Below are 13,911 nucleotides of genomic sequence, written 5' to 3'. Positions count from 1 at the left end.
ATTTGATTTTAAACCAGTTCTTTAAAATGTTTCAGTAATACATACTCTTAAGCTCCTGATGGCTAGTATAAGTTTTATTACATTTATTAAATGTGATTCTCCAGTCGATTACTATAAACCTTATCACAATACTTCACAGGAACAAGCAGTTTAAGAACAACTAATAGCGGGCTTTAATAACAGGAACTCTGGGACATACACTCCCAGTGTCACATGCTTGCTGCTTTTACTTGTAAAATACATTATCGCTACAATATTTGAATCTCTTACCGCCTCTTTTACAAATGACAGTGTGTGATTCTTTCTGCAGCTCTCATCAGTGTTTCTGTGAGAACTTGCTGTCATGGTAATCTGAGACAGTGTTGTATCTTATATTTGGATAGGACTATTTTTATCTGTTCATTCTAAGCATCAATCTTTTGAAACACTGCTCTTTCGCTATTTAGCTGCTTGTGTTAATGCAGAATTTTTCCAACACTCCTTTCTTGAAGTAACGAGTCTCATTTGTCCCATTCAGAAATACTGATAAGGAAATTCTTTTGACCCCTCCTGTATTATATTGCAGAAGAAACCATTATAAATGACTTCCTGTAATATTGCATCTGTTTATGCTAATATCTCAATAGCTACATGAGGGCATGCTGTACAGTTGGATGTCCTACTAAACAGCACAATTTTCAGGGCTGTTTCCAATTGTTTAGTGAAATTATCACTTTGATATAATTCAAATGGTGGTATCTATCGTATTGTGAATTTATCATAACAACACTATTAGAGGGAGCAATCCTAAGGAGCTGTGAAAAAAAAGCTCATCCCAAAAACTAAATTGCAAAAAGAACACGCACACACACAATAGATCAGCTTCTGCAGGGCACAGATGGTGATCTCGTATATGGGTAAGACTAGGTCATGTAGACTTTATAGGTCAACAATACAAACTTGTGCTTGACCTTCAAATCAGCTCAGTGCCAGTTAAAGTGACAATAGAAGAGCTTTGGCTGTAATACTGGATGTGTATAGCATAGATAAATGAGAGCAAGCCAGCAGGACTCTGAAATAATGCATTATAATTTTAAGGTGATAAAAACATCTATAATAGTTTGTGTATGGTGCTACTCAGACCTTAAATTAAAAATCCAGGCTACAGACAGGCAGACCTGTTAGTGACCCTGAAAAACAGCTGGGAGTACACTATATTACAGCACTCTGCAATGAATGGACAATTGGGATGAAAAGCAATACGACAGAGGCTGGTGGCTTGTAATGGACTTGCCCTCAAACAGGTGCCATTGTGAACAGATTTTAAAAACACACATATTTTGCAGTAAAATGTGAAAATGTTAAGCATTTTTCCCAAGGAGCTCAAATTAGTTCTTCCTGTTCTAACCCTAAAAACATATTACAGCATGTTAACTGCCCTGTGCAGTTAAAGATGTTACACTGAAGTCACTTGAAAAAGAATAATTATTACTCTGCAATTGAGATATGATCATATCCCTCTGCTGTGTAATTAAATGTGTGGCATACAAACATGGAAAAATGTTAGACAGAGACGTACAGTTGGTCTGTGCTCATGTATCAATGCCTCCATTGTGTTTCACTATCAATTAGCCTGAAGGCAGCAAGCTGTAGTGGCAGTCGATCACTGAGTAATGTTGATGAGGAAGTCAGCTTCTCTGGCAGCAGCAAGGAGACTTTTCATTTGGCATTCCAAGGTCTGCTAAGTGAGTAAGATGGGAGCAGCCACAGTGACTTGACTCCTGATCATGCAAAGAGAAGATGTGAGGTGAGTCTGATGAGCAGTGATGCAATAATATGAAAAATCTTGACTACAATGCCAGACTCAATTTTAATCACAGGAAATGTGTGTAGAGTGTTAAAGTAGTTTGTATTTATTTTACAGTTTTTTTTAGAGTTAAACACATTCAGGTAGCCCAACAGGTACACAAAATCTAATTTTCAGGTTCACAGCCTGAACCACACATTGAGTTAGAGGTTGGGTTGAAATTGGAATTTAGGGTCCCCTTGCCCTACACCTAAATGATGCAGCAGAAAGATTCTACAGAACTAAGCACCACAGTTCCTCTGTATTTATTTTGATGTTTTAGTTGCCTTCCAATGTCAGCTGGCATGGTGCGTCTGCTTTGCATCTTTATTATGTGCAGAGGCGGTTTATGCGACCAGAGACTGATGAGCAGCTGAGCAGTGGGAGTGATTTTTAAAAGCTGTATTTATCTTGGTAAAAAAGCAAAAGACTTGTCCATGTGTTGTAGATTGGGGGGGGGGGGGGGGGGCTGAGGAAGGAGAGCTCTCAAGACAGGAGGGTGGTGCTAAAACAGTAGTGCAAGGTGACTTCTCTACCCAACACATTACTGCAGAAACGCTTATTACTGCATCAACAGGGCATGCCACAACAAACAAACAGGACTGTTTAGTGCATATTGTACAATATTAATTTAATACAATAAGCAACCTTGTGTGTAATGCTCAGTTTGCTACGCCTTTTACTAAGCTTCAGAGCAGTTTCAAATATGGAATATTTCACTAACATATTCTATACACATCAAAAGTAAAAACTTCCAAAATGAAAATAATTGCTTACAAAAGGATAAATAATTTTAATAATTAATAACATTATGTAACACAATTTTTGTTCCTGGGTAATAAGTGTTATTTCCTAATTGCTTATGCCTCAAAAGTATAGAAAATGTCTATTATTCCCCACAAACTTTGCTTTTGTGACCAGGACAGTGATATTTTGAAATTTACCTATTTCCAATGAGAAAACGGGCAAATGTGTCTTTTTGTTCACATAAAGTCAGAAAAAAACAACATATGAATCCAAATTAACATGTATTTATACTAAAGTAATACAAAAATGACTACAAAAGATTTAGAAGTGAGTAGTTTTTCGAGATTTACGATTAAACTGTAAATCACTTTCACGAATCAGCCCCCAAATGTAGTCTCCCATCATGTTCTCGTTATACTATCCCTTGTAGCGGCGTTCAAAGTCCAGTATATCCTGGTGGAAGCGCTCGCCTTGCTCCTCCGAGTACGCTCCCATGTTCTCCTTGAATTTATCAAGATGAGCATCAAGGATATGGACTTTGAGGGACATCCTACAGCCCATTGTGCCGTAGTTCTTCACCAGAGTGTCAACCAGCTCCACATAGTTTTCGGCCTTGTGATTGCCCAGGAAGCCCCGAACCACTGCGACAAAGCTGTTCCAAGCCGCTTTCTCCTTACTAGTGAGCTTCTTGGGGAATTCATTGCACTCCAGGATCTTCTTTATCTGTGGTCCGACGAAGACACCGGCTTTGACCTTTGCCTCAGACAGCTATGGGAAGAAGTCTTGAAGGTACTTGAAGGCTGCCGACTCCTTATCTAGAGCTCTGACAAATTGTTTCATAAGGCCCAATTTGATGTGCAGTGGTGGCATCAGCACCTTCCGGGGGTCCACCAGTGGCTCCGACTTGACGTTGTATCCACTTAGGCAGCTGGAACTAAACTGAACTGGTGGGCTTAAGGCCCCTGTATTTATACTAATATTTATATTACTAGAAAGTTCTAGAAGTTACTCCAAGTTTACTCAGCACTGAATCTATCTGGAATGTTCTGGAAAATAGGTAAATTTCAAAATATCACTGTCCTGGTCACAAAAGCAAAGTTTGTGGGGAATAATAGCCATTTTCTATACTTTTGAGGCATAAGCAATTAGGAAATAACACTTACTACCCAGGAACCAAAAAAAAAAAAATAATTGTTACACAGTGTAATACAATGTGTCTTTTGGAACATTTTGCAAACAGTGTTATACAGTATTTACTCTGAGGATTTGAAAGGAACAACCTTGACTAGTGTTGCGATGATGTCTAGTGGCTGGAAGTCAAGCAGGTTAAATACACAGCTGGTCTATATATACACAATCTGGGTAGGCATATCTCATGCAATGACTCCTAACAGTTTGGGAACAATAAACACAGGGACAATATGTATCATTTCAGCTAATTATAAAATAATTGCACAGATGGTTAATAAAATATTTAGTCAAATGTGCCATCTTTTTAAAAAACTCCAGGGGACTCATTACATTCTTTATCAACTGTACCATTAACAACTTTGTCAGAATACATTCCACGGACAAATAGCTACAAAATGTGAGCCATGTGCTCAAAAACACACTAGCGTTTAAGAATGTAGCCCATGATGTGGGCTCTGATATACTGTAGCTTGCCTTAATTTCTACAGTGCTTAATAATATTCCACAACATTCTGTAATAGCCTGGCTTGCCTTTTCTATTACGCACTGGAGCTGTACCCTATTGTTCAATGCAGCACCACATGTTAAATGTGTCCTCATCCTAATTTACATATTGCATTTTCCAAATTCTAGCTGAGAACAATGGTGTTCGGGCAGCAATGAAAAGCTTTTTTTGTTTGTAATGTTCTGAATTAGTAATATGTGCAAATTCAGAAAATCAAACCCATTTCAACAGACATACTTGGCTAAAAGGGTAAAGGCTGGAGCTACAGCACTTTCCTTAATGATCTATTATGCAGGCTCAATTTCATTGCTTATAGGTAGGGAAATAGTGAAATTGAGGGGTCACTGCGAAATTCACCTCTTAGGGGCCAATGCATACAAACAAGTACGGAGAGGAAAAAAAAAAGAAAACGTGTTTAAATGAACTACTGCACAACGCAAGTGACGCAAACTACGTATCTTCCTTCTGTGGATTTTTTATTCCTTCGCCGTCCTGTGTGCATTGCACTTAAGTAAAAAACAAACAAACAAAAATGTCCACAAGTAACATTTACAAAATAAATTCTCCAAAGCAGTTAATGTTCTTGTTTACTATTCAAATGACAAAGTTTTAAATCAGCCTATCAGTGTGTCTTTACTGCTTTTATGTGACCTGTACTGTGCAGTAGGGGGCGGGACAAAGTTGGTGCTGCATTGTTTTGATTTAGGTTGCTAAAATCTAGTTTTCAGCATTGGAGGGAAAATAGTACAAATGGACGACAAAGAAAGCAAAGTATATTTCGGCTGATGATCGTTTCAAGATATTTCCCAAATAAACTACATGCAGACTGAGGTAATTGTTTTTCATATCTTAATGTGTATTTGGAGAAAATACAATCGATCACTATTTAGCTTCAGAATCACACATTAAACAAAAGGCTACTACAGAGGCTGCTGAACAGAACGTAAAATAAACAGTTTTCAGAAAACAAACTGGAAAGTCAGCCCAGACAAAAAGTATTCCTGTCTGCAAGTTAAATCAGTACTAAAACGATCCAGCACAGCCACCTCGCTTCAACCTGCTGCTCAGCTGGAATTTTAGACCCGAATAGCCAAGTCTTCTTTGTTTTGACTCGGTACTAATAAAATAAATTATTGGATGGGACAAATAACATGACAACGAACGTGCTGCATACATTGACTTTATTAAAGTATGCTAGATGCCCGCCCTTGTGTAACCGAGTTTTGGGACTGTTTCTAATCGATTTCCACATCTGTATAACTTGGCAAAGCTTTGCCTTAACTTCCAACCAATTCCGTGGATGCAGACGTGCAGTCTCAATGTATGGGCAAGTCAACTGCAAGGGGGATGCTGCATACTCGCCTTTAACAAATGACAGCACTCTGTTTTAGTAAGGAAGCAAGTACCACTATTTTTAGGCTTTATAGTGTTCTGAAATACTGTCTACTTAGGTTTATTTAATGTTTAAACATGTCCGCGAAATCAATCCTAATTTTATTCCGCAACATACCCGTTAAAAATACGTAAATTTACCGCGATTTAAGTAGACCCCTGCTTATAGGTACCCATCCTTTATACCTGGGTGGTAATGCAACTGACTTAAATGAAAGACATATACATGCATATTTTTGCTACAGATTACAGACTTGTATGCCTCCCTTTCCTTCATCTCAAAATTTGCATCTCTTATGATTTAATCACAGAGCTGGATTTCTTCATCTCCTCCCATGCCATTTAATCTTTTTGAAACCAAAGACATGTTAAGTTCCCCTAAGCAAAGTGTTTTCTTTTTGAGAAATCTGTTCCAGTTAATAATATAATACACACCAGTCTCTATCCAGTTCTGGTGACTTTTCTGCTTCATGATCAGACAATTCATATCTGCAGTCAGATGCAAGACTACTATCTTAAGCAATGAAAACCATAATGAATTTCTCTTTTGCTACTGTAATTCTATTAATGATCACCAAGTCACACAAAGAAAACCAATTAAAACAATTGTACATATTCCATTTATTTTTTTCTGATGTAAATATTGCATTTCCCTGTATAAGCAGTATGCTTACAATGTTTAAGATTGCCTTCACCACTTTTGATGCGTTACCTTCTAGAGGTATAAAAATAGTTATTCTTTCAAGGTGGAAGCACTGCAGAGTATTTTTTATGTCACTATGTCAGCAGAATTATTGAAAACACCCTCTTCCCCCCTACCACACATTTATAAAAAACCTTCAGCTATACATCTCCTTCAAACCTTAAACCACTTTCGTAAAAGTAATAATCAAATATTTGTATCCCTTACTCGTCCTCTCTGGATCCATTGACTGCGTTTAACTCTTCCGCATGACTTTTTCTATTGCTTTGCCTTAAGGAATGACTGTGCTCTGTATTCAGGATGAACTTGTGGGATGCATACACTTTATCAAATGTAAGGCATGATATAAAGTCTTAAGACTTTAATCTGAAACAAAAGGCTGCAAGGCAAATTACTACTGAATTTTTAAATGAGTAAGTGTGCAAAGCTCAGCCGACGTTCCAGTCGTGTCCCGCTCAGTAAGTAGAGACAGAAGGAAACTGAATATTATTTCATTTAACTCTCTTTAATGCATCCCCCTACCACCATACCTTGTAAATGGATTTTGTTTTCGGGACTTTGAACCAAAACAGAACTGACAGAGTCCAGGTTGTCGTAGTTACTGCATCCCAGAGGGCCGGTTCTGGTTTCTGTTACCTAGGAAACAGTATTGAGATTGTTACAGCCAAACATAAAAAAAGCAAAAGAAAAACAAGGGAAAACAGATTTTTTTTTTTTACTTTTGTGTAACTCCATGAGTGATGTGTCCATGTGTTACCAAATACAAACCCAGAAAAATCTGCATTTACAAGTTGAGTGGTTTGATAAGAGGGTTGTGATAAAAAAAATAAACATAACAAGGTACTACTGTACATCAAAGGGTCCCCAGCCATGCCTCGCCTATTTCTATTACCTATGGTGGCTATTGGGATGTTGTCTGGTAGGATAAGCTTGCAATATATACTCTCGGGCCTGGGGGATAAGTCCAGACAGATTTGTTTCAAAGTGAAGATAACTTGCCCCCCTGGGGAAACTCTGACACTGTGTTTTATGCAGAGCTGTGGTAGAGGTGCTTATCTTTCAGTTATATGATTAAGGACGGGGATGGAACCCTGCCAAGGTCTTTAACAGCTTAAGAAAGGTTGCATTAGAAACAGGTTCAGGTCGTCACCTTTTTTTTCCCCATGCATACAGCAGAACAGAACAGAACACTGAGATTTCAAACTAACCGTGTGTGATTTCTAAAGCCAATGAGCTTCAATGGGTCAATATTCATGTACCCGATACAAAGCAGTAGGACAATGGCAGGATAAGGCCTATCTGCTTTTTCAAGACTGCTATGTGTATAGGGTGTGGAATTGGGTAAACTGTAAGGACAAGGCTATGGAACAAATCCATTTAAAACAATATCTTAAATACTTTAGGAGCAATATGGGAATCAGACTCTTCCCTTACTACTCCAGACCATTACACATTCTGCACTAAATATACCAATAAACATGTGTAGCTAATTTGTGGTAATTATGAGGTACTTGGAGATAGTGTAAGTTATGTAATATTTGTATTTTTCACACTATGAATTAGCACTACATTAACCTAGACAAAAAGAAAATTATGGATAATTGAACATTTACCATAACATGTAAAAACACATGGAAAAGTGAAAAAAAACTTTGATAACAATACTACTGCTAATGAATGAATAGTACTACATTGCATTTCAGTAATACACATATATATATATATATATATAAATATAAATAAGACATGTTAGGAGTATCATGTAAAATAAGGTGACTATGACCTATATCCAGAGCATGTAGAAAATCTTCACATAACAAGTAAGCCATCATGACTCAGATGTCACATCAGATCAAGAGCTTGTGCTACCCTCATACAAGGGTAGTGTATGTACAGGTGCCTCCACAATATCCTAGTGGATAATAACATTTACAGATCTTACAGCCACATCTTGGGTAAATGTCCACAAATGGATCTGCAAATGGATAATGAATTTGGCTTTTGGAAACCAATCATAATGAGAGCTGTTGAGAGAGACTCCAGCCTCTTGTTTTGAGAGGCTTAAACAACCTCAATTGAATGTCTGAAAGCATGAGATCAGCCCAGACCAGTATCTGAAACCTCTGGGGAACCAATCATCAGGAGCCAGGGATGAAACCTCAATACAACTGAAATCAACACACCAACTACAAAACTTCTGAAGTGAAATCATCTGCTACACCCTCAATTAAGAAAAGGCAGTTTTCACAGATCTGAGAACTGGCTATTACTTTCCCAGCTGTAGTAGGACCATACAAGATAAAAGATGAAAATGCACAATTCAGTAATGCACCATGCATGACATGAACAAGAAAACAACCAAACAGGTTATCTGAATCAAGTTGTGATGTTTAGCAGTTCTGAAATAAGTGACGACACTAATAGGTATACCTTCATTGCATTTTCCATTGCAAATCAGTAATGACTCAAGACTAAAATGAATATTGTAACCCTTTTGGGTAACTTACCACAGGCAGTGCACCATGCAATTGTGTTGATTTGAGCATTTCAACTATTATGTTTTCTTCATTACCAAAGTTCTACCTTTTTAACAAGTATGTCTGTGGGTCTCCTTTCTGTTTCTTACATACGACTAATTTAAAATAATTAGTATGGATAATGCTTACAAAGAATGAACATACAACAGTGCAGAATAAGCAGAAGAATGTAGTTAAAGACATGATCTGTGTGTTGTACACAGTGGTGCCTGCTACAGGGTTTAATGAAGCTTGCTGCTCAAATTAAAATCCCTCATCCATCAGAACTGACCATTAACTAACAATTATCCGGTAAAACAATCTGACTCAGATTTGCTTACACAAGGAGAAATAGCTTTTTAATACAGATCCCTGAGTGCTAATTAGTTAATTAATCTACAGGACTAAGACAAAAGCACAGAAAGATGTATCAGCATTTCATATCTCTTGCCCAACTTTCCATAAATAAACCAGTCTGAGCTCCCAGAGAAAACAAAAAAGCAATTGTTGATCTGATGGATTATAATTATGTAGAAAATTCAGTTGGACTCACTGGGACAAGTATCTCTATTATTAGCAGCAATTTTAATCGCATTATTACCAAGAGGTGTTGGCCCTGTGCACCCAATCTTAACACTGCAAAGATGAATCTAAGGACAAAAGATAAATATGATATCTTCACATTTAATGATATTTAAACATTCGGCTATACATCCAATGAGATGCAAGGGATTAGATTCTGTGACAAAACACAATATTATTAATCTCTGACATAGAGAAAGATCAAACTAAATCTATGCTTGTAGTTGTTGTATGTAACAATGTATGGATTCAATTTTACTGTAGAATGGCTCCCACACACACACGCACGCACACGCACACTCACAGGCACATGAACACACACACACACACACGTTAAGTACGTCTGAATAGCATCATGATTTTTGCTTTTCTCTGGCACAATGCAAACAAACTAACTAAGCAACTTTGCATCCAGTGCTGACAATTGTTCATCCTTCATAAGCGCCAACTTCATTACTGCAATTATTGAACAGAAATAGAAAAAAAAAATGTTGCTAGCGCTAACAGAAAAAACTCAATGCAACCAACTACGGACAGGCAAACCTCTGGAGACGACCGTGTAATTTGCTGTTCTCGGTGCCTGTAAAATGAGATAAAATAGGACAGCACCAATGATAAGTAACACATTTACAGAAAATTCCCAAGGCTGGTTCTTTACACTGGGGCTTTGCATCAGCATGAGTAATATGTTTGCAGTGCATCACTAAATATATAACATTCTTTCATGGAGAAGTGTACCAAGCCTGATATTTTGTAGGACCACCTTTGACACTATACTGTAATTTTCCGGTCAGGACAGCAGGCTCCCCTGTTACTCTACAGTTCAAATTAGAGTACAGTACATGAATATGAAATCAAGAATCATGGATACAACTCAATGCAATATACAGGGGCACTCCACTTATAACGGATCCTGTTAGAACAGAGTTCTGTTTACAACATATTGAGCAGGCATGTCCCTGCCAAACGACATGGGTTTTAATGGAGAATTACTCTGGATAAAATGGACTTGTTTATAATGTATATACTGTTTAATATGTACAGTTTTCCTGTTCCACAGGTAGATATTCTGCTGTTTACTTTTATTCTATGTTTTTGTTGGCACAGCCATTGTAGAGTTAGAAACATATAACGTATACAATTTGAATTACAGTTAGCGAAAATACATGTAAAATGGTACTACTTATTACATTGTACAGCCCACAGGGGTGTGTTTTGTATAAATGATAAACTCCCATTCTTGGGCAGTTAAGCTTTCTTGCATTGTTTATATTTAAGGTACTTGTGCTTGCAGTTACATACAGCATTTTGAATTGTGTTTACTACGTACTTCATTTATAAAGTAGTGATTTCTATTGTCCCTTGGAGTCTGTTATAAGTGGAGTGCACCTGTACCAGGTGTATTATGAATTTCATGATGAGTTCCTAAAATGTCGTCTGCTATTTTGAGCTCGGCTTCTCCATTTAGGTTTCACTCCTGGACAGAGTGGTGATGAGAAACGAAAAAAAGCACTGACAAACCTGGCCTTAAATGCTGAATCTCTAAAGAAATGTTCACCAGCGTGCATTGTTCTAAAAAAAATCCATTCTCAGTCAACTTATTATAAAACTGCTCACAAACCAAAACATAACTGATGGTAATGGATGAGCTTTTTATGTGATAACGAGTTAATTAATTTGTCGCACACCATTCTTGCCAGAGGCTATACAGTGATGAGAGATGTACCAGGGCCTATTATTCAAGTTCAATTTTCCATAAATAACCCGCAGTCACAGGGTCCCTTGGAAGCCAAAAAGCAATTGTTACTGTAATTGATTTTAATTGCAAAGTTATTGCAGGGGAGACCTTTGGGACAGGTTACTCTTTTATATGCCACAATTTTAATAACAAGCAAAATGCTGAGCATTACAGACGCCATGAATAACAGTCTGCAGTGATATTGAAAAATATTAGCAAAAAACCAGGAAGTCTTGTCTTAACTGCCTTTTTTTCTCCCTTTCTCCCCAAAACAGTTTCTAAAATGTAAGAAAAGTAAAATCTGTATCAATATTTAGTATCAAGAACACCCACATTATCTCAACCAATTTAAGTTCTGTTTCACAGCTGAAGTTGTTAATTTTAGATATCTGTGTCTTTTGTGTATCAAATTACCTTTCAAGGTAACCTTGATTGCTTGAACTGCTATCTTCATAAAGTTTGTCTAAGGCCCTGCCCACACTATTCCTTTAAACCGTATTAGTTGCATTTAAGCCGGCTTAAAAGTGCTAAATACGGTTTGGGTCCACACTACGCAGCATTTAATACTGTACTCGAGAACCGGACTCGAGACCACCTCAGGTCTTGAGTCCGGTTCTATTTAGATCGCATCAGGTAGTGCGGTTTATCAGAAGTGTGGACGCTGTAATACCAAACTACATTTTTTGTGTATCCTCCAATATCCCAAAATGCTTTGTGGTATGTTTGCCGAAATACTCAGAGTAGACGCCTGAACGACTTTCTATCAGTGTACACTCTGCACTAGGTGTTCATTTTTATGCTTCAAAAAATCTGTCAGGACATCTCTGTTAAACTAGTGGGGAAAATAACAAAAACACAACGTTAAATTAGGCGACTGCAAAAATGAAATGCGAGTTAAAAGTAGGATCGGGGATGAACAAACCACGTAATGTCACCTCTGTTTGAAATAAAATTAAGAGGACCAGAATTAGGCTCAGGCAAGATATGAAGGTAAAAACAAAGATTGTTTTGTAATTAACAGCTTTTTCTGAGTTTAATTATAAAACAGAATCAGCTCAATTTGTTAAAAGGGACTTCACCTGATTAAAAATAAAACCTGAAAACTTCAAGCCCTACTTGTGTGTTTTTGGATTTACTTTTTCCGCAAAACTTGTTATATCTCATTTATGCAATATGGACCTCTGTTAATATGGGGCATAACACATTATTTTAAAATAAAATACAGTGCATGGTAGGATACTTTTGTATTAATTTCCACGGTTCGTTGCGCTGCTGGGAATTGTAACTGAACTATTAGCCTGACTAAACATGAAACGGTACTTCAGTGTGGACGCTTTGAGCTGTATTACTTAGAGCGGTTTCGAGTATGGTTCTCGAGATCGGTTATGTAGTGTGGACAGGGCCTAAGTGACTAAAACAAAAGTAACTTGCATAAAATGGGCTACATTTTAAACAGACAATTCCTGATTCATGGAGGGAAACATGGAAGGAATCAGGAACAGTGATACTTAAGAAGAATGACCTCAGTAAACCGTGCTGTGCCAGTGGTTACTGAATTGGCAGCTCATTTTATCCCAGTGGTACTTTTCAAACTTCAATCTCCCCAATGTTCAAATCTCAGCAACAACAGCAAGCTAAGCAAGCGTTTATAAAACCATGCTGTTTCATTTAGTTAATATGCAGGGGTTCGCAATGGAAACTAATATGGATGCAGAAGTGCCTTAGGCAAGCTTACAGAATTCTGCCTCTTTTGGGTTCAGTTCAATTCTGTGGGAGAGGGAGTTACTGCTACACTAGTTTCCAAAAGTATGCTCCATATGGAAAGTTAAAACAAGAAGGACAGAGAGGTTTGCACCATTTTTTTATAAAATGAAAAACTCACTTCAAATGTTATATAACTAGCAAGAAACAACTAAGGTATATGCAGGAGGTATTTTAACCAAGAGTTAACTTAGCATGGTGGTAAATGTTTGTGAACATGCTACCTTAATGTATTCATTTTTTCACTATGATAAAGGTAGAAAGAGATGCTGACAACATTTAAGTATTTAATAACAATAACATGTAACTGAACGTCAACAAACAGGAAGCTGAATATCAATTAAAAACGTATCTACTCCATTCAAAATAAAGATGATAACAGATATGCTTATGTCTGTTGTCCCAGCACAGTGAGCTATATAAGGTAGTTCATAAGAAACCTTGAAAGCGCAGTAAGTTTCTATAGACAGTGTGATTAGGGGAGTTAAAGTACCTTGATGGCAGAGGTTGCTATCTGGAGATGGTGCAGTCTTCTTAGTGTACTCTCCCTGTCAATAAAATAAGAGGCTGCCAGCTGATGCAGCGTCTCCAGAGTTGCTGCTGAACTGTTGCTGACGGCTTCTTTCACATTTCTTTTCTTACTCAGTTCCTTCTTGTTCACAAAAATGGTCAGTGATTCTTCTCCTAGGAGGAACAGTAAAACAGGATTATATGGGGCACTCTGGGCCTCACTGTTTGTTGGAGTGTTGAAACATGCGGCTCAGGTTTGTTGAATCGCATGCTGAATTTCAATGCCAATTCAAGTAGGCCAATAGCCACTGTTGTTGCAGCCAAACCCTATCCAAGTTGATTTTTGTTTTTAATGTAAAAGAAATATGCATTTCAAGTTCATACAAGAGAGTGTTAAATTTCAATCAAATTACAAAAACCCACCAGGCATAATACAATGAA

The 13,911-nt window shown here is 37.4% G+C and overlaps 1 protein-coding gene across 2 annotated transcripts in view; it reads right to left on the bottom strand.

Moving 5' to 3' along the window:
* Positions 1–13,911, bottom strand: part of LOC117402540 (BMP/retinoic acid-inducible neural-specific protein 3-like) — a 39,785-nt gene that overhangs the window by 6,591 nt on the left and 19,283 nt on the right. For both annotated transcript variants that reach the window (XM_034003784.3, XM_034003794.3), the window contains 2 exons: positions 13,454–13,644; positions 6,894–6,999 (listed from right to left, as the gene is read on the bottom strand). In XM_034003784.3, the coding sequence (XP_033859675.2) occupies positions 6,894–6,999; positions 13,454–13,644 (297 nt within the window). The remainder of the gene's footprint in view (positions 1–6,893; positions 7,000–13,453; positions 13,645–13,911) is intronic.

Source organism: Acipenser ruthenus, chromosome 10, assembly GCF_902713425.1.
Source record: "Acipenser ruthenus chromosome 10, fAciRut3.2 maternal haplotype, whole genome shotgun sequence".
NCBI classification, from domain to species: Eukaryota; Metazoa; Chordata; class Actinopteri; order Acipenseriformes; family Acipenseridae; genus Acipenser; species Acipenser ruthenus.
Note: the sequence above shows the minus strand (reverse complement) of the source record. Positions and strands in the feature narration are given on the sequence as shown.